The sequence below is a fragment of the Pelodiscus sinensis genome, chromosome 3, assembly GCF_049634645.1.
Source record: "Pelodiscus sinensis isolate JC-2024 chromosome 3, ASM4963464v1, whole genome shotgun sequence".
Lineage (NCBI taxonomy): Eukaryota > Metazoa > Chordata > Testudines > Trionychidae > Pelodiscus > Pelodiscus sinensis.
In genome coordinates this window covers 14,540,876-14,561,769 of record NC_134713.1, presented here as the reverse complement: position 1 = coordinate 14,561,769, position 20,894 = coordinate 14,540,876, and the positions used below count along the sequence as shown (strand labels likewise).

The 20,894-nt window shown below is 42.3% G+C and overlaps 1 protein-coding gene across 1 annotated transcript in view; it reads right to left on the bottom strand.

The window, feature by feature from the left end:
- The window catches only part of WDCP (WD repeat and coiled coil containing), a 29,089-nt gene extending 16,244 nt beyond the window's left edge, over positions 1 to 12,845 (bottom strand). The window contains exon 1 of the mRNA XM_006118547.2: positions 10,926 to 12,845. Coding sequence (XP_006118609.2) covers positions 10,926 to 12,845 — 1,920 coding nt within the window. The remainder of the gene's footprint in view (positions 1 to 10,925) is intronic.
- Positions 12,846 to 20,894: the final 8,049 nt, after the last annotated feature.

The window sequence follows — 20,894 nt, the reverse complement described above, 5'->3', positions numbered from 1 at the left end:
TTGGAGCATAGGATTATAATTCAAAATGATCTGGACAAACTAGAGAAATAGTCTGATATAAATAGAATGAAATTCAGTAAAGACAAATGTAAAGAATGCTAATTAAGAAGTAACAGTCAGTTCCACCCATATAAAATGGGAAATGACTGCCTAGGAAGGAGTACTGTAGAAAGGGATCTAGGATTATACTGGATCATAAGCAAAATATGAGTCACTGTGGCAGAAAAAAGTGAATATCATTCTGGCATGTATTAGCAGGAGTGTTGTAAGCAAGACATGAGAAGTAATTCTTCTGTTCTGCTCCACAAGGATTAGGCCTCAGTTGGAGTATTGTGTCCAGTTCTGGGCACTGCATTTCAAGAAAGATTTGGACAAAATGGAAAAAGTCCATAAAAGAGCAACAAAATTGATTAAAGGTCTAGAAAACATGACCTATAAGGGAAGATTGAAAAAACAGGTTTTGTTTAGTCTGAAAAAAAGAAGACTGAGAGGGGATATGATATGTACTTGTAAGTACATAAAAGGTTGTTAAAAGGATGAGTGAGAAAAAATGTTATTCTTAATCTCTGATGATAAAACAAGAAACAATGTTCTTAAATTGTAGCAAGGACAATTCACAAACTGGCCATTAGGAAAAGCTTCCTCATTGTCTGGGTGGTTATGCACTGCAATAAATTGCCTGGGGAGGTTGTGGAATCTCCATCATTGGAGATTTTTAAGAGTAGGTTAGTCAAACACCTGTTAAGGACTGACTAGATTATACTTGGTCCTGCCTTGAGTACAGGGGTCTGGACTAGCTGATTTGTCAAGGGCTCATCCAGTCCTACAGTTCGGTCATTAATCATCATTCTTTGTTACTGTCCCCCCATTCAGTGACAAGGCATGGTCGTGTCACACTAGATTATTTTCTGAGTCATATTAGTTTCTTCCATTCATGAGTTTTTTGCCAAACCTAATGGGCTCTTGAGGGAAAATACTACTTCAAATGCTTTCTTGTTTCAAAAAGTGAAGATTATTTATTATTCAAAAGATAATATTATTCAAAAGTGCAAACAAAAGTGAGCGAACACAACAAGCCATTGAAGCATGAAAACAATCAAACCTCAAGAAATCTTGTAAGAAAATTGAAGAAGAGTGGTGTGCTAAATCTATGAAGATTCTAATTTGTTTCCAGATGAGGGTTTGAAATGCACTAGCAGTAATTATTTTCCAGCACATGGCTGGGAGGCCACAGAGGTCAAGTCCATACTATCTATTTGTAATATGTGAGCCAGTATATTTATAGGAGGAAAATTGTTTACTAAAGCAAAAAGCAAATATGTTTTCAAAAGCCCTTGGATAGATGCAAGTTTATGCAATCAGTTTGTACTATAAATAAACAACATATTTTCTCCCCATCTGTTAGCCTGACGATATCTTCAACTCCATCTTTCCTCTTCTTGATCCTTTTGCTTCATTTTAATCTTGTACATTCTCCAGTACTGCCCTCATTCACCTTGGTACAAAGATCATCTCTATGAATTTAAGTACAGCTACTCATGACACAGTGGCAAATATCAGCATACCCTGTCCACTTAGGCTACGTCTAGACTGCAAGCCTCTTTCGAAAGAGGCTTTTTCAAAAGATACTTTCAAAAAAGCTTCTTTCGAAAAAGAGCATCTAGACTGCAATCAGTACTTTCGAAAAAGCAAGCTGCTTTTTCGAAAGAGAGCACCCAGGCAGTCTGGATGGTCTTTCGAAAAAGCACAGTTTGCATTACATAGCGCCTTTTTTCGAAAGAGCACTTTCGAAGAAAGGCATTATTCCTCGTGAAAAGAGGAGTACCGCCATCGAAAGAAAAGCCGCGTTCTTTCGATTTAATTTCGAAAGAACACGGCTGTAGTCTAGACGCAGGTGAAGTTTTTTCGAAAAAACCCTGCAGTCTAGACACAGCCTTAGTGATGTGGGTAGCCCAGCTTATTATCTATGAATCAGATTCTAATACTCTCACTCACCATCAATAGTGCCATGTTCCATCAAGGATCCCCTTATGTTCCATGAGGCATCTCGTGTGTACATACTCCTTAGCATCACTAAGGAAATGGCAGAATCTGTTTCTATGGAAGTGTAACCACCACCAGGTAGATTTGAACCTGGGACGGCTGAAGCTGAGAATAGGAGCCTTTAACCTCTGAGCTAAAAGCCAGATGCCTCCCAGCCCATGCTGTAGAGGTCTTTTGGTCTTAACTGTTGCTGTGGTCTTGGTGCCACCGCATGGTAACCACACAAGGGCTATGTCTACACTCACGGCTTCCTGCATAAGTATGGCCATTCTTGCACAAGAATCTGCAGATCGTCCACACTGTCTGCCCTCTCTTGTGCAAGGAAATTTACAGTATGGCGTGGTAAGAGAGGGCTCCTTGTGCAAGAGCTACACTCTTTTTTAAAAGGTGTAAGCCCTCTTGCACAGGAGCTCTTGTACAAGCGGGCAGTGTGGACGCTCGGCAAGGATTTCTTGCGCAAGAGAGCCCTATGGCTAAAATGGCCACCAGAGCTTTCTTGCGCAAGAGAGCGTCCACACTGCCATGGGAGCTCTTGCGCAAAAGCACAGCTCGCACATGGCAGTGTGGACGTTTTCTTGAGCAAGACTTCTTGCACAAGAACCCTTGCGCAAGATGTTCTTGCGCAAGAAGCTGCGAGTGCAGACATAGCCTAGGTGTGTGTGTTACAGAAGTACTTTATGTAATGCAGAAAATGTCTTTTTTAAACAAACAACAAAAAAGTGCTTCATTCTCCCTGATCTACTTACAGCCTAGTACCTTCCTCCATTTTGTTTAGTTGTAGTAAATCCATGAACCATTTTGGTAATGAAGATGGAAAATTTTGAACTGGATTGAGGAATGAAAAGGAAGCCATGAAAGTGATGGAAGATAAAGGTGATCTGACTGCTTCCTGAAGTGATAGACTGGTCAGGAAGCCTAAAGTTTAGAGAGCAGAGATTTAGGAAAGCCATAAAAAAAGGAAAGGTAGTAGTCAAGCTAGGCACTGATTAATGTATGGAAAGGATGCAAGTAAAAGCAAGGGGGACATGGTAAGGATAAATTCCGATAATGTTCTGAAACTGATGATAAGCAGATATACAGACAAGAGAGATGTGGAAAATAAAGTAATGTTGGAGGTTAGAGATGACTCTGAGATTTCTTGCTTTGCAAGCAAAGTTAAGGAAAATGATAGCCAAGTCAGAAACACGGGGGCAAAAGAGGGACGTCTTACCCAGAAGAGAGCCTTGAGATTCTGATCCATTCATTATTATTGTATAGCACAGCTTTGACTGTCCAGACAGGAATATAGATAGCTTGGTGTCCTATATGCCAAGGTGCTGAGCTCGTCTATGGAGATATATGCACTGACTGCATTAGGCATTGATGGTATTCAGCACCTCACATAACCTTTCCAACCTGAACCTCTGTCAGGATGAGTTGATGGAGATGGAAATGCAGGTGTCATGTACAAAAGCCTTGAGGCTTTATTAGCAATAAATAGATTGATTTTCTACAGCCAGTCAGTATGGCCTAATATACTTATTCCTGAGCTCAGAGACTAACAAAAATGTAGATAGTATCAGTGGTTCCCAACGTGGTGCCCGTGGGTGCCATGGCACCCACCAGGGCATTTATGTGTGCCCGCCTAACGCCACCCCCGGGAGTGTGGTGCATGAGCAGCCCCCGCCCCGGGAGTACAGCGCACGTACAGCCCCACCCCCGGGCGTGCAGCGTATGCGCAGCTCTGGCCCCCGCCCCGGCCCCGGGTGGCCCAGCAGCCCCACACGGCGCCCGCCACCCAAAAAGGTTGGGGACCACTGTGTCTAGTCTGTAAGATTCTGCAAGATCATTTGTTGATTATGTTTTTTCAGTTTCAGACTAACACAGCTCCCCCTCTGAGACTATTCCTTAGTTCATTCACTTTACTCCTCTAGCCTTGGTCTCCTGTCTGTGCTCTGCCCTTGCCTACCCATTTTTATGTATGTTTGTGTCCCAGATTTTGTTTCCGTTGTTCCCATCTTCCTAGAATGCCCTTTATACTTCTAACTCACTGTAAAATCTTGCTTTTCTCGTTATTCAATAATTGATTGCTTAGGTGCTAGAGCTAGGGGTGCTGCACCCCTGGCTTAAGGTGATTTCCATCATATACAGGGTTTACAGTTTGGTTCAGTGACTCAGCTCTCCCACAAATTGTTCCAGCTCCCCTGATTGATCCGGTCAGTGTACAACAATGATGGGCAACCTGGGGCCCAAGGGCTGCATATGGCCCATTGGGGTTCTATGTGTGACCCATAAGATATTTTGTTTACCATTGCTCATGCACAGAGTTGCCAGATTCCGCTGGTTTTCATCCATGTAGGGTTTTTTTTTCCTACCAATGATACAAAAGTGGCACACACGTAAGGCAAGGGCTCGTGAATTGAGGTGTGTGCTGATTGCACACAACATTGATGGTAAGAGCCATGCACCCCTTCTGCATTCAATCAAAGTGCTACTACGGTTCAGTGGGCATGCCCTGCAAATTCTAGGTATGCAAGTGCTGTTAGCAAAACTACCCGTACCCGGGAGACTGTCCTGGTTACGACAATCTTGTGGCTCTGCTGAGATGAAGAAGGGCCACTCACAAATTTAGGTTCCCTCTCACTGGTGAACAATGTCTGAAGGATTCAAGTGTCAATTGAATTCTGTACACTATCAGTGACTGGTAAATGGGACATCATGATGGCTAATCTTCCCGAATACATTTGTTTTATTGTTTAATTTTGTGATATACTCAGTCAATGATACAGATGTTTGACATAATAAAAAGTGTTCTTCGATTTACAGCTGATGAATCTTATTAATTGGTGAGATTTCCATAAATGGCAGTCACCTTAATCACAGAACTGGAAGGATCTTGAGAGTCATCAAGTCCAACTCCTGCATGCCATCTAGAGCCGTGGTGTCCAACACGCTAGCCACTAGCCACATGTGGCTATTTGGCCAGTTGAATGTGGCTAGTTCACCATAGCAGTAGCCATTATAGTTCTGTGGACACACAGTTCTAGACCATCCCCTGACAGGTGTTTGTCTAAATTGCTCTTTGGGGGCAGCTTGTAGGGGCATGCATCCCCAAATACCATGGATGGGAGGAGCAAAGTACCTGAGGGACTAGCGGTGGCCTGGCACCACAGCAGGGACCAGGGTCCACCACAGTAACCAGCAGTGCCGGGAGGAAGAAGAGTAATGTGGCTCAAGCCTGGCCATGTTGCTTGGGGAAGGGGGTTTTCTGCACTGACTGATGGGAAACAGAGCAACGCATATGGGAGCCAGGGGAGCAAAGTGGGCTGGGGCTGCATCGATCTGCTTGCTCCCGCCACGTTTGGTGAGTGTGGGGGGGCATGAGCTCTACTGCCAGCACCAGGCCCATCTCTTCTAGTCCCCATGTCACCTGGGGAGGAGTCTTGGGGGAAAAGCTAGGGCGAGGCAGGAGTAGAACAGGAATGGGTTGGGGCAGAGCAGAGACAGGGAAGAGGCGGGGGAGGGAGGCAGAGGCATAGTGGTTCAGGGCCTGGCTCAAGCTGGGATTGCTTAGTCCCGGCTCACACTGGGACCCGGACCTCCTCCTGCCCTGCTTTTACTGCATTTAAAAGGCAGAGCTGCAGCAGGGAATTGGATTGCTGCACCTCTGCTTTTTAAATGTAGTAAGAGCCACCTCACTCCAACTACATTTAAATGCAGAGCTGCAGTGGGGGTAGGTGTGGGACCCAGCACGAGCTGGGACTGCTGAGTCCTGGCTCACGCCAGATCCCCCGCTAAGTCCCAGCTCACTCTGGGTCCTGGACCTACCCCCGCTATGGCTCTGCAGTTTAAATATAATAGAAGCTGGGCTGCCTGCACGCTTGACTTCTACTACATTTAAACTGCAGAGCTGCAGCGGAGTCCCTTTTGGTACGGCTACACTAGCTCATTAGTTCGAGCTACGTAGGGTACTGAGGGCAAGCGGAGTTGCAAATGAAACTCGGGATTTAAATATCCCGGGCATCATTTGCATGTTCTCAGGTGCCGCCATTTTTAAATCCCCTTTAGTCCGAACTCCGTGCCCGCAGAATGAGGAGTAACGATAGTTCGAATTAGGATCTTTAATTCGAACTACCTAGTCTGTGCTGCGTGTAGCCGCGGGCACGGAGTTCGGACTAAGGGGGATTTAAAAATGGCGGTGCCAGGGAACATGCAAATGTTGCCCGAGATATTTAAATCCCGGGCTTCATTTGCAACTCCGCTTGCCCTCATTACCCTACCTAGCTCGAACTAACGAGCTAGTGTAGACATATCCTTATTGACTCATTCTGTACTCGATGCAAATTGTATCTGCATCTTAACATCCTTAGTGGAGGGGGCAGTCACATGTCCAGTGCCTCCCCTGTGTCCTTTCTCAGCAGTTGCTCCTGCTACTCTTAAAAATCTCCAGTGATGAAAATTCCATAAACCTCCCATGTCAATTAGTTCTTACATTTAACCACCCTGACAGAAAGCTTTTCCTAATGTCCAACGTAAGCCTCCCTTGCTGCAATTTAAACTTCTTGTCCTATCACCAGAGGTTAAAGAGATAATTTTTCTCCCTTCTCCTTGTAACAACCTTTTAGGTACTTGAAAGCTGTTATCATATCCCCTCTCAGTCTTCTCTTTTCCAGACTAAACAAAACAGTTATTTCAGTCTTCCTTCATAGATTGTGTTTTCTATAATTTTTGTTGCTCTTTTATGGACTATTTCCAATTAGTCCACATATCTCCTGAAAAGTGCCACCCAGAACAGAACACAATACTCCAACTGAGGCCTAATCAGCGCAGAGTAGAATGGAAGAATGACTTCTCATGTCTTTGCCAAAACACTCCTGTTAATGCATCCCAGGATCATGTTTGCTTTTTTTGCAACAGTGTCACACTGTTGACTCATTGTTACCTTGTGGTCCATTATGACCCCCAGTTCTCTTTCCACAGTACTCCTTTCTAGGTAATAATTTCCCTTCCTAAGTGGAGTACTTTGCATTTCTCCTTACTGAATTTAATCCTATTTACCTCAGATCATTTCTCCAGTTTGTCCAGATCATTTTGAATTATAATCCTATCCTCCAAAGTAATTGCGATCCCTCGAAGCTGGATATTATCCACAAACTTTATAAGTGTACTCTCTATTCCATTATCTAAATAATTGATGAAGATATTGAACAGAACCAGTCCCAAAACTGGTCCCCCTGGAACCCACTCGTTACACCCTTCCAGCATGACTGTAAACCACCAATAACTCCTCTTTGTGAATGGTTAATCAGCTAGTTATGGACCTGATGGTTCAATTTCGTACTGTGATTAGTTTCTGAATGAGTCTAAATTGCTCTGCATTTTCTAGAGAGAAACTTAATGATTAAAAAACTTGTTGCAAAAAGCACTCACAGAAACAAATCTATAACACATAATTCAACTATTTTTACTTATTTAATAATAGCCTGTTAACTGAGTCTTTCTGTTTGCCCTCCCATAATGTGGGTCCGAGAAGACAGTAGATACTCAGGCTGTAATTATTTAATGACAGTAGATGATGAGATTTGAAAAGTTAAAACACAAATTGTCAACAGCATCTCAAGGTATATAATGTAAATATTCTTAAATCAAACTCTAGTAAGTTCACAAGCTGCATTTTTACTCTGTAAATTTTGATTATTTTTAATGGTAATATTTTTGTCTATATGTGTACAGTGAAATTAACATTTACCAGCATCTATGATAAAAATCTTATAGTTCCAAACCTACATTTATGCTGAAGAAGGCAAATGATTACATCATCTCTATGACTCACTACTAATAACCACGCTCCAAATAGGGACAGCTCCAAAGTATGAGTTGTCATCAGGGATCCTACTATTTTGCAGGATCACAAAAATAAAAACTTCTGTGATAAAAAAATAAAAATCCACATTTTTCTGGGATTAAAAAGAAATTGCTGAACTTTAGTTTCCTAGCCACCCTATAAGTAGATACCCACAATAAGTTATATTTACAATTTTAAATTGGCAACCAAAGCTCCTCTGCCCGGGATGACAGTCTGAGGTTCCCCTCCTCCCAATCTAATTTTTTTAATTATCTAATCAGGCACCAGTCCTAATTAGCTTGGATAATTGGGGTTCCACTGTATATGGTTTTCTTTTTCACAAAATGTAAAAATTAAAGAGTGTCTGTAAAAATGCAAATTCTGCATTTGTTCATGGCAAACACATTTCAGGGATCCCTGGTGATCATGGCTCTTCCTAGAGCCAGTTCACATAGGATATTAGCTCTGGGAATACTGAATAGACATGAGTCTATTGTATTTTCGTGGCAATTCCCAAAGAAACATAGACTCCTCCTTACAATTAGAATTGCATTCTTAAAACAAATACTCTTTCTGGAACCTACACACTATGGAGAGAAATTGAAATTTGTTAAATAATTTAGATTCAGATTTATTTTAGTCCATAGTTTTCTAAATATAATGTAAAGTTTGGAGTATATTAACATTGTCAAATAATAAAATTCATAATTGGTCATTAGTTACTGCAGTTTTTTCCTTGTGATTTAAATCTTACTTTTATATTTTAAGTAGACCTATGGTTATAGTATGTTGGAGATATTATTTTATGTATTTCATAGCACAGTACTGTCCAGTACTGCTCAGTCAGGCCTACATTATGGCTTACATTGTGGTGAGTGTTGTACAAAGATCTTGCAATGAAGACCCTACATATAAATGCTGTGCTACAGTACTACAGTATTGCAGTGTTACCTATATTTAGAATGTTTGCCACAGAGAGGTTTTATACATAAGGCAGTAATGCCATTTCCTGAACCTTTTGCTCTGTGAATACAGAGTGTGGCTGTAAGTCCATGGCTGACATGGTCTGTGAGCGCAGAGCGTGCTAATCAGCCTGTGAAGCATGAACAAGACTCAGATGCCTGAATCCAAACCAATCAAAACATTTATTTTCTGAGAAAATTATTAGCTGCCTATGAGGCAAAATATATCTCTGTCTGTCTGGACTTACCATCAATCTGGTTTTTTTTTGTTATCTTTGGCCTCATACTGTGGTCTTGCTGGACCTCAAATGCTAAAAAGGGTTAGACTAGGTCAGTACTTACACAGGAAATATTTAAAGGGCACCTTAATGTGGACGAAACCTATTCATACAGTGGTATAGACAAGGTAGGTGAGGTGCTATTTTTTGTTAGCCCAACTTCCGAGAAAAAGTATTATCTCATTCTCACCCACTTTTGTGTCTCTTGTATCCGGGGACTAAAATGGCTATAGCACTGCAAATATTCATTAAATGTCACTTTTCTGAATGAAGTTAATATTGTGCTGTCTTTTGGATGATCTACGAAACCAACCTGTTCTTTTTGTACACAAAGAAATTCTCCAATCAGATTAGTCTCATGGTGTTTTATCAACACCAAATTCACTTGGATATGAAAAAACAATCTAACATATTTATACTACTTGTGCAAGCACAGGTATGTTCAATCAAGCATTTATTTTGTCATTCAAATCTTAAGCGGATGCTAGAGTCCATAGCCTAAATTTCTATTTGGTAAAGAATTTGCACCACTAACTCTAACCTAAAAGAAGGGGCTTCTTGGAACTCAATGAGATACTAAATGTTCAGAAGCCAAAAGAACTTCAATTTCACTGTAAGACACAGGAGCTTATTTTTTGGTGAATATAACATTACAATAGTTAAGCTAACACACTGGAATACTCCAAAACGGGCAAATAAATAATTTCTGAAATGTGATGACTGATGTTTGAATCAGTAATAATTTCCTTACAGGATGTGTAGGGGGAGATTATTTCCTTGGTTGTGCACATGGTTCTCATTAATGTAACAGGAAAGCACTGTGAAATCAAATTTTATCTAGAGATGTATAATTTTAATACCACTAAATAATAAAATATTAATAATGTATAGTTCCATAATGCCTTTCATACTAAAGGATCCTAAGTATTTTCAAAAGCTACAATATATACAAATAAATGATCTAATTTCCAATTATACTAATCTGAAGGGTATCACTGAAATAATAATAAAAATAATGGGCCAAATATTAAAGTCCTTACTTAGTTAAACCTGTCTCTGAAATTAATGGAAGTTTTGTCTGAATAAGGGCTAGATAATGATGATGATTTAGCATATTACTTATTAGTTAATTAAATAATTAGCAGGTGTTACACATATATTTTTTAAATAAATCATGTTAAAATGGCAATTTTTGTTAAAAAAGTGAAATTGTCCAGCTGTGTGAAGATTGTCAGTGAAAAACTAAACTAGAGATGGACCAAGGTGATTCTATGATTCTAAGATGTGAAATTCAGATCTTTCCTACTGGAACTTTGCAAAAGTGTAGATCCAAAGCCTTGTTTCAGCACATCAGAGCTCCTTTCTGCTACAAAATGTGGTTCTTCACATATCTGAATTTCACAGACTTGTTGATGGGAATGGGTATCACATTCAGTGGGAATGTTTGTGGCCCCATCTCTACACTGAACTAATACAAAATCCTTTTTTACAGTGATAATGTTCTGTGCTCCTTTTTTATATACGCACATAACTACAATTAGCCTCAGTGGTAGTTACATCTGAGCAATGAAAGAAGAAAAGGCCTTGATTTCTTATGGAGAATCTTCTATAAAATTCATCCAGCTGGTTGCAGAATTGCAGTTGGTTGTTTCATTGACAAATTGTTTCAATAGTCTGAATCAAGTGTCAAACTCAAATAAAACCTGCGATTTGGATTGTGAAAATTAAAATACATCCTATTGTTTTAAAATAACAAGTTTAAAAAGAGAGTTTTTAAAAAGCAACCTGATAAGAATGTTAAATTAATAAAAAAATTACCTGGTAAGTGATGTGGACAAAAGGTGGCTCCAGAAAAGATGGGTATTCTAGAGATAACCTCTTTCCATTTCTAGTGAAGTCTGTTAATTCAGAAAGGTGCAGCTGTAACTCAGCAAAGCTGCCACACAATCTTTCTAGATTCCTGGATATGTGACTTGCTCCTTTTTCACTTGGCAAGTTATTATTTTTATGAGAAATAGAAGTTTCTTGAATCACATCCAGCTGCACTTTGGGAGAAGCTGGTCTGTTGGAAAACTTAGTTGGTGTCCCAAGTCCAAAGAGGGCCACTGACCGATTAATTGGCTCAGCATCCAATGTTTCCAATGCAATGGATGGGTCACCTGAGACCCTTTTTTCATCAAGGTCACTCACACTTGATGATGAGCTTCGTTCATAACTAGGACTCTTCACTTCTTCCATGAGTCTTCTCCTACCACTAGGGGATTGAATGATAGTGCTACCTGGTATTAACAGCTCTCTGCTCAAGGGTTGGTCTTCCATAGCAAGATTTTCAAAGAGCTTCCGTTTTCCAAAGGTATTCACAGAGGATTCAAAATTAGAAAGTAGATTCTGGTTGGCATCAGATGGTGCTGAAAAATCTTCAAATATTAATTCTTTGATCATTAAACGAATAATGTATCTTTCTGAACTTGAAGATGGAATGAGAGAAGGGTCAGTGAATTTCTGCTTTCCAATCAAAATCAACAAAAGTTTATCTGTGAAGAAACACAATCCTTTTGGTCTTTCACTTTTCTCCAGTTGGATTTGTTGAATATTGGGCATGCAGGAAGAGGTTACTGAATAAACCAAAACAATGTTACAAGTATTGGAGGCTACTGCCACAATTTGAGCTCTAGGGTCAAAAGCTATTATATCAGGGACGAGAATGCCTGGGATGCTGACTTTTCTGGTGGTGGTTACTTTTCTCTCAAAAGTCACCAAGATCAGGTATGAAGAGTCTTGATTATTTCCTGGGACGTAGTCTTTGCGTCTCAGAGGAATGAGAGGAATAGGATCAGATCTCTGATGGTTTGCAAGGATATGGGTTAAATCCATGGGACCTGATGAAGAAGAAGCAACTGAATCAACAGCCACTGATTTTTCTGAATCTATCGATTTTCTTCTTAAATCCATGGAATATTCCTCATCCCCAAGCACCAGAGTAGACTGTGAAGTTAAAGAACCTGTTTCAGTACCAGATGGAACATCAAATGTAATACCTGCATTTAAACCACAGATCTTATCTAAGGGAAGCTCTGTGGCTACAGCAATTTGGAAATCTAAAGTAGCTTCTATAGCACAGATATAACCTCCCACATCAAATACTGGGCAAAAGAAGCAAGCATTTAAAGTTTTCTGAGCATCATCCCATATGTAGGAATGAAGGGCACTGCCTATAGCAACCACTAAGCGATTACCATCCTTAGTCCAGCAAGCACAATGGATGAGACCACTGCTTTTGATATCCGCCTTAACCCTGGAGTGATCAGAACGAACAGCATGTAAAACTGAGGCATCGCGTTTAGTAAGCACAGCCAAAATATCCTTCTTTGGATGCCACACGCAGCCCTGGGGAAGCATTGGAAACGGCTCACCAATTTCACAGGTCTGGGAAACCAGGAGCTTTTTCTTTTCTGAAATATTACAGCTGAGCTGCCAAACAGTGACATGTTTTTTATGCTGGATAGCAAGCAGAGCTGGTGTGTCTACAGCACAACATGGGCCCCAGCAAAGCCCACGAACATGTTCAAACTGACCAATTACACTCGAGTCACCAAACTTGAGTTCTCCATGATAAAAATGTAAAGCAGTCAGTGCTACTTGCTTCCCATCTGTCCAGGCAATCCCATGCACAGGATGTATGGCCTGATACAAGGCATTAAGGCCAGTTCTCAGAAGTTTTGCTTTTCCCAGTTCCATCTTTTTAAACTTCCTGCCTAGAGATGATAGTGCCAAAATAAAAAATCCACAGGATTCATTTGAGCATCTTGATAAGGAAAATGAGTCCCTCGTAACTGACTTGTTTCTCTGTAGGTGAATCAAGCTGATTTTTTCCCTAATGAGCAAGGAGCTTGAAATGCCAACTTCTTCACACTGTGATTCTCCAGCTGCTCTTCTAAGTATAAATCCATGTGAAAAGCTGCTTTTACTATGCTTTTTCCTGGGAGGAGTTATACTCGTCATGTGATGTCTAAGAAGGTTTAGCTAATTACTGTATGCTTCACTCACATTTTCTCAGGAGCCTATTTTTAACTCTTAGATGCTGGGTGTATATTTAAAAATAACACTCTAATACCTTGACCTTCTGTGAACGAAGATCTCCTTCAATGAATGGAGGAAACAGATTCTACACTGTTAAGCCTTGGCAGTAAGCTACAGTATGAAATAATTGCCTGATATTTCTTTACAGACTTTGAAGGAAAGAGTAAGGGCCAGATTCCAATCTCAGATTCCAGTCCAATTTCAAAGATTCCTAAGGGGCTATAGCAGGGGAAGTAGGAGAGAGAAATCCTATTCAATGGTTATATGTAATGTACAAGACAGGGAGGCAAAATATAACCAACATAAACTAGAAGCAAGGACACCTGGTCTATTTGGGCCTTGTCTACTCTGAAAGATCAAGTTGAATTTATTAAAGTCACATCTCTACACTGAACTAATACAAAATCCTTTTGCAGTGACCCTCCCACAAGTGTTTCTGTGGGAAGGAGTAATATGGGTAAAAAAGTGTCTGTGCCTAAGGTAATACCCATTTAATGTGCAGTATCTTTGACTGCATGAGGTTTGCATGAGTTTTCAGAGGTTAAATTGGACACTAGAGCAGGGATAGGCAAAAGCCTGTCAGCAGGCCGGATCCGGCCTGTGTAGCTCTTTCATCCAGCCAGTGCAGCAGTTCCTGGCCCAGCCCCTAACACGCTTCCTGGGAGCCGGGATGCTCCAGCACTTTCAACTGCTTCTATTTCAAGGGCTCTTGCCTTCCCCGCGGCTGCCAGGAAATAGAAGCAATTGAAAGGGTTCACAGCTCCCATGCCTCTAGCGTGTTGCCTGGGAGCCGGGTCATGCTAGCTCTTTCAACTGCATCTATTTAAAGGGCTCACGCCTTCCCCGCAGTTGTCAGGCAACAGTCGCAGGGAAGGAGTGAGCCCTTTACATAGTAGCAGTCGAAATGGCTCTCATGTCCGCAGCTACCAGGCAACGTGCTAGCAGCAAGGGGCTGGGAGCAGCATGCTCTTTAAATAGCAGGAATTAAAAGGGCTCACAGCTCCTGCCCCCGCTAAAGTGATGCCTGGGAGCCGCAGGGGAGGTTCAAGCCCTTTCAACTCCTGCTATTTAAAGGCCCCGCCCCTTGCACCCAAAGCCCCGCCCATTCCAGGGCAGCTGCAACTGCTTCAAAATTTTTGAAGCATCCCCCCCCTTCACAAATTATTGCCCACCCCTGCTCTAGAAGGTGCCTGAACAGCTGTGTGCATACAGTAGAATTGAAAATGATAAAGGACAAATAATTGAAAAGGCAACAGAGTTTAAAGCAAATGCATTTCTTAGTTTATGCCAAGTTCTATATTCATGCAGTGTATAACTGAAAGTATGACACAGTGCAGTGCAACCCATCCTAGTTTCCTTTTTCAGCAAGGAAAATAAAAAGCAGAAGTAAAGAGACAATTTCTCCTAATTTATTCTGTGTACATTTCTATAACTAGAACAAGTGTTTAATTTTTTTTATGTGAATATGGCATGCATTGATCTCTACAGGACACATACAACATAGACTTGTAATTTGGAATGGTCATGGTAGCACCATAGATTTTCTTTAAATTCTGCATTCTTGCAGCAGCAACCTTAATAAGCAGTTGCTAAGTTAAGGCCACTCTAGTGTAATACAAAATGTGAAGACGACTGTCCAGCTCTTGCATGAATATCGAGCCAGATTCTGGTCTCATTAATACCATTGTAACTTCTCATTTACATTGGTGTAACTGTGATCAGAACATAACCCCTTATTTAGAACATGTTTTGAATTCCACTAACTCAGCAGGTTTATTATCTCATACAATGCTGTGCACTGTAAACCCACCCTTATGAAATACCGAGTACCTTACCCATTCAATGACAGTATCGCATAGGATTAGACTTCATTTCTTTATTTACTCATGGTGAAACAGAGAATAAAGCAATAAATCTTTGTTGGCCAAATCCTGCTCCAAACTTATTAAATGAAGAATAAATCTCCCATTGACTTCAACAGGAGCAGGAACCAGTCCCATCTGGAATATAAGCTTAACAATAACAGATTCTCCAATGTTAACCTAAATGTATAAAATGGCTAATACAATGTGATATTTTTAATTTCCAAATATACTACTTTTGAAAGCAACCCACTTCATTTTAAATAATTGTAGTTGATGTGTCATTTATTGAAATAAAGTTAAGAATCTTGAGTAGCTTTCTTTAATGCTTGCATTTCTATGCCTTTCAGAAAGTGTCTATCTTTAAAAATAGCCTGGCTGTCATAATCTCACTGAAACAGAGTGTGAAAGTGATGCACAATTAATAAAGATACATAATAAGTAACCTGTCAGAGCAGATCTACTGGTAACAATATGTACATCATATCCCTTTAAGGGTTATTTCTCTTTGCAATTATTGCTCTCTTGACTAGACCTCACCCACCTTGCTGACAGGAAGATTTTGTGTGTGGATAGCAAATTAGAGTGAAACTTATTGCCATTTTAAAAAATGAAAGTGTTTCTTTTGTTTTCTCTTACTTTCAAATGTTACATAACTGTGGGGTTTCCCTATCCAGGTTATATCTATCTGAAGGAACATATACTCCAAGTTAAAACTCAGTTCCCTTCCAGCTTTTCTCTCAGATAGGAGATGCAATATGTTTCTTCCTGGAAATTTTTTAGAGTGGTGGCTTCAACCCATTTCCCAACCTTTACTTCCCTGCAATCTCAGGAAAGCCACCAGCAACAAAGAATGTCAGCACAGAGGTTTTTCCGTCATACCTCTTGCTCTTTGCTACACAAAGACAGTATGGCTCTGGCAGGAAACAGGCTGTCAGCAGCTCCCTGGGCCATTCCTGTTGTGTGCGGTTCTGTGTATGGAGGGAAATTCTGCACAAGTTATAGTAGGACAATTCCACAACTGTGCAAGAACCTGCCAGTCCACCTACACTCTCCATAGCCAACCTGTAGAGGCAGAACATCATGGAGTACCTGAAGGGATCTCCACAGGACTGGGGAGAAGAGGACTAAGCCATAGAGAAGGTACTTCTTTTCCCACACCCAGCAGTGAACCTGGGCTCAGACTCTCTGGCTATGTCTACAAAGCATGGTTCCCCCTTTACTAACTTCTTCCCAACCAGGGATTGCCCTATCCAATCACTCTCCCAACTAAAGCTATGTCTAGACTACTCTGCTGCATACAGGGAACGCATCTGCTCTTTTTTTTTTTTTTTTTTTTTTGGAAGAGCAGATGTGCTTTTTTGGAGGCCCTGTCTTCCTCCTTCCACGAGGAAGAAGAGCTTTTCCAAAAGAGGAGTGTAGATGGGTCATATTTCGAAAAAGCCTCTTCTGAAAAACTGTGTGTACCTTTTTCTGATAGATCATTGTAGTCTAGACATAGCCTAACAGACCCCCATTCATTTCCTCCCTCACCATATATCATTCCCCAGCCCTCCCTCTTGGAAACACCAAGCAAATTGTCCAATGAGTACTCCATACTTTCCTTTGACAATAAAACTTCTCCACCCATCACAGGAAGGAACATTTGCTGAGGGTGATCTGTATTCAGACGTGGAATAGTCTCTTAAGGCATATGGTGGGATTCTACTGCTTGGAACAGTTAAAATTGGACTGGGCAGAGGCCTACTAGGAAACATATTTTGGGAAGAATCCTGTTTTGGCAAAGAAAGAGGTTTGAATGATCTAATGGATCTTCTCCTTCTCTGACTCATCATTCATTGGCCAAATTATTCCTGATTTTAGTGATTGACTCTCACTTAGGTTGTTATTAATAAAAAAAAATTCTAACTTTTTGTTGGCTTTGAGTAAGAATGGAAATTTACTTACTGTGAAGTCATTGAACACACCACATTATCAAATAATTAGAGGCATTTTGCATTGCTAAATGTTCTTTGTTACAGTTTTCACGCTCAGTTAGATCACTCTCATTTGAAAATCCATTGTGACTTGTAAAAGAGAGAAGAGGTTAATGACATTTCTAGCAGAATAATTATACCGTTTTGATGACAAACAGTTACTGAACTTTCTAAACATCACTTAGACAACCTTGTCTTCACTGTAACCATTTACATTTGGAAAATTATTTACTGTTAGCAGGGTGCATGCACAAATTTAAATTTTACTGCTTTTGGAGGGCACATTTTGTGGCCCCTTGGCAATCCCAGGGCTGGAGGAGCTATCAGGTCCCACTTTGGCTATGGGGCCATATGATCTTGCTCTCCCCACCATGGCCCTGGGGCCAGAAAAGTTCTGTGCTCCCACTGATTATTAGAGGATCCACACTCCTGCTTGTCCCCCTTCTGCACACCTAATTGTTGGCAAGGCGTGTCAGACACTGGGACATGACCAAGTAGGTGTTGAAAACAGTTTGGCTGATAGTGCAGATAGGACAAAACCCATTATAGAAATTGAGGAAGATGGCAAGTTCCATCAGGAATGAAGAAGATGTTTTGTCTCTGTCTGTTCTAGCAGTTAAACCATATTCAATACTGGCTGAGAACTGTCTGAGGAATCCAGGATCCATTTTCAACCAGTCATTTTCCCAGTGTAGTGAATAGAAGAGAAGGGTGTTTAAAATATGCTTTGGTTTCTGTAGCAAGTGATGACCAAACCTGAGATTCTGTGTACAGTTTTAGGGAAATCTTCCACCACTGTATGGGTATTTTCTCTCTGGTGTTAGCAATAGTGGGAGTAATCATGTAGCCTGGATGCCTGTATTTTTGCCATTATTCCATTTAGACTTGCTCCATGCATGGCAAATGATATTAAAAATGGCCAATCTATTCTCATACTTCTGCTGTCATCGATAGAGCCATTGATAGAGCCATCATCCCACTGATACAGCAATAGTAAGAGATTTTTCAGATAAATCTCAGTATAGATACATTCTGACTATATTTTGCTGCATAGGACTGTGACTTTGGGAAATGTGGATATCATTCATTTTCCCTTTTAACTTTCAGGCTCCGTTCCACAGAGGGATCATACTATTAATACTGAAATACTGCTGTAAGTTAGTGCACATAATTTTTTTTAGTAGAGCACACTGAAAAAGCATCATCACACTGCATCATGTACTTGGGCTGGTGCGGCGCAGTGCACAATGGATATGCGAAACTGTCGTGGGTTGGAGTGGCCACCCACTGATCCGAAGGGAGAAAACGCCCCTCCCTGAGCCATGGTGGGCTCACTTGGATGACTCACCTTGGAGGAAGCCGAGGTTGGGGCCAGGGATATAAAAGGCCTTCCCGCAAGGCCAGTTGGGGACCTGCCAGCGAGGGAGTCAGAAGCCTTCTCTCTCCAGCCAGCAAGGGAGCCAGAGGCCTGCTCGTCCCAGACAGCTGGGGAGCCAGAAGCCTGCTTAGCTCAACCCAACCCAGCAAGGAACCGGACCTGGGGAAAGCATATGGCTGGCCAGGGCCACCGGGCGCCCTCCTGGAGGATTACCTGGAGGGCCTGCGTATCTGGCTGGAGGACTCCAACCCGTGCTGTCCTGAAGACCTGCCCCAACTAAAGGTACCATATGGGGGAGGGGACAAACAGAGCCGGCCCAGGGATAGCCAACCGTGGTCTGGCTGAAGGTCAGCAGGCTGCGGCGTGGACCCCCGCTGACCCTGACATAACAGGTCAGTGTGTTTTGGGCCGGGATCCCTGCTGACCCAGCAGCTGACTGCTTGACTGCTGTTAGGGCTCTGGGCTGGGACGCACTGGTGCAGGGAGAGCCCGCGTCCCCCTTACCACTGCTTGATTGGGTGGCAGTCTCCCCTCCTGCGGTTGGCAGCCCTAGGCAAGGTGCCTGAACCCCTCCTGAACAAGGAGGCAGACTACTTACCAGCACCTACTGGTTGTGAACCGGTGGGATTGCTTTGTGTGAAGCCCTTGCCCTGCCCAAGGGCTGGGCCTCTAGCCATTTAATTGTTGCCTGTTTAACTGTGCTAGCCTCCCCTGTGTTTGGGCTGGCTTCCTAACTGGTTAATGACTGTAGACCCGCCCTGCACTAGGGCCAGAGACTGCTTGGCTATAGCAGTGTCGCCCTGGACCAGGACCGGGCTACAGACTACTAGATTGCTGCAGCCCTGCCTTGCCCTGCCCTTGGGTGGGCCCATAAACTGCAAGAGCAGTAGCTCCGCTTAGAACTGGGGCTCAGACTGGAACTGTGGGTAGTGGGTTGGAGTAGCCACCCACTGACCCTGAGGGGGACACCCCTCATTATCTGGGGCGTACCCCACCGGGCTACAGAAACCATGAATACTGAATCCTCAAATAGCGAGGGCTCCTTGTAATACCTATAGGCAACATCAGAACCCCTATGGAAATATTATTGACCCTTGGGGACTGTTTTGACAGATATATACCGATTAAGATAAACTACAAAGACAGATGTCAAATGTCAGACCTGTACAGACTGGACGCAGAGGGACACACTTCCTCCTATTAAAAAACAAAAAAGATCAGACCATTTCCCACAACCAAAGAGAATTGTCAGCAAAATTATTCCCTAAGGCTACGTCTGCACAGCAGACTTCTTGCGCAAGAGCACGTCCACACCTCAAAGCTCATCACAAAAGTGATGGATGCTCCATGGACACTCTTGTGCAAGAAAGCTCTGATGGCCACTCAGAGAATGGCCATCAGAGCACCTGTGCTTTTTCCCATAGGGGTTTCTGGCGCCAGTTATTTTGCGCAATAGCCATAGCACAAAAGGGAGTTATGCCTCATAGAAGGAGGTTTACCTACACCGGCAAAAGTCCTCTGTTCTGCCATTTTACTGCTGATTTACTTGAGCAAAAATGCATTTGAGGTGTGGACGCTCCGCAGGTTTTTGTGCAAAATCAGCCATTTTTGCACAAAAACCTCGCAGTGTAGACATAGCCTAAGAGTTGATGGAAATAGATTCATACAGATTCTCGTAGGAGGAAAGACGTTTGAGACACAAATATCTGAAATATGTGTGTCTTACACTGTATTACAACTTTTAATCCAACATGATGGGAACAATTAACCATTAAAAGCAGCTTTTCTTTAATTAATTAATTAATAGATATTGTAGTGCATATTTCGCCCCCCCCCCCCCCCCCAACAAGGAAGTATAAACACTTCTACGGCATGCAGCCTAGAGATGTGGGAAGCATCATTCCAATCTAGCCTTTGTGCTGTAAGGATTCCAGGCCTTGCTCTCCCTGTCGCTCCCCCTGTCTCCAGAAGCCCCTGGGCACATGTGGCACATCTCACAAGCATAACTGATGGAGTTGGGAGCAGCTCAAACTCCACCGCCCGTGAGAGGACACAGAAGTGAATTAGAAGCAGTGGGCAGTGGGGACACAATGGTGACACAGACGCTCATTAGCAGGAAGAGAGCTGGCGCTTGTTGTACCACACACCAAAACTGGGTCTGGTACCACTGGACTGGGGACTACTGAGCTGGTATCAGCTGCCTTGAAGGAAGCAATGCATCCTTCTGGACAGCCCGCATAGCTTACTCCCCAGCACATAGGGATGCAATTTCTGCAAAGCTATTGAAGGAGCATATGCGGTGTGAGGAAGCAGCAAGCCCTTGCTGGGAGGGAATAGCACTGAAGTGCCAAATCCTTAAATGTTTCCAGCAGCAGCAAATCCCAGCGAACTACAGCCTGAGAGGCCTGCCCCTCCTCCCCCAACTCCCAGCCCTGGGAGGGACCGGCCTTTCCTGTGCAGCAGAGAAGGGGGATTGGGTGACAGCGTAGGG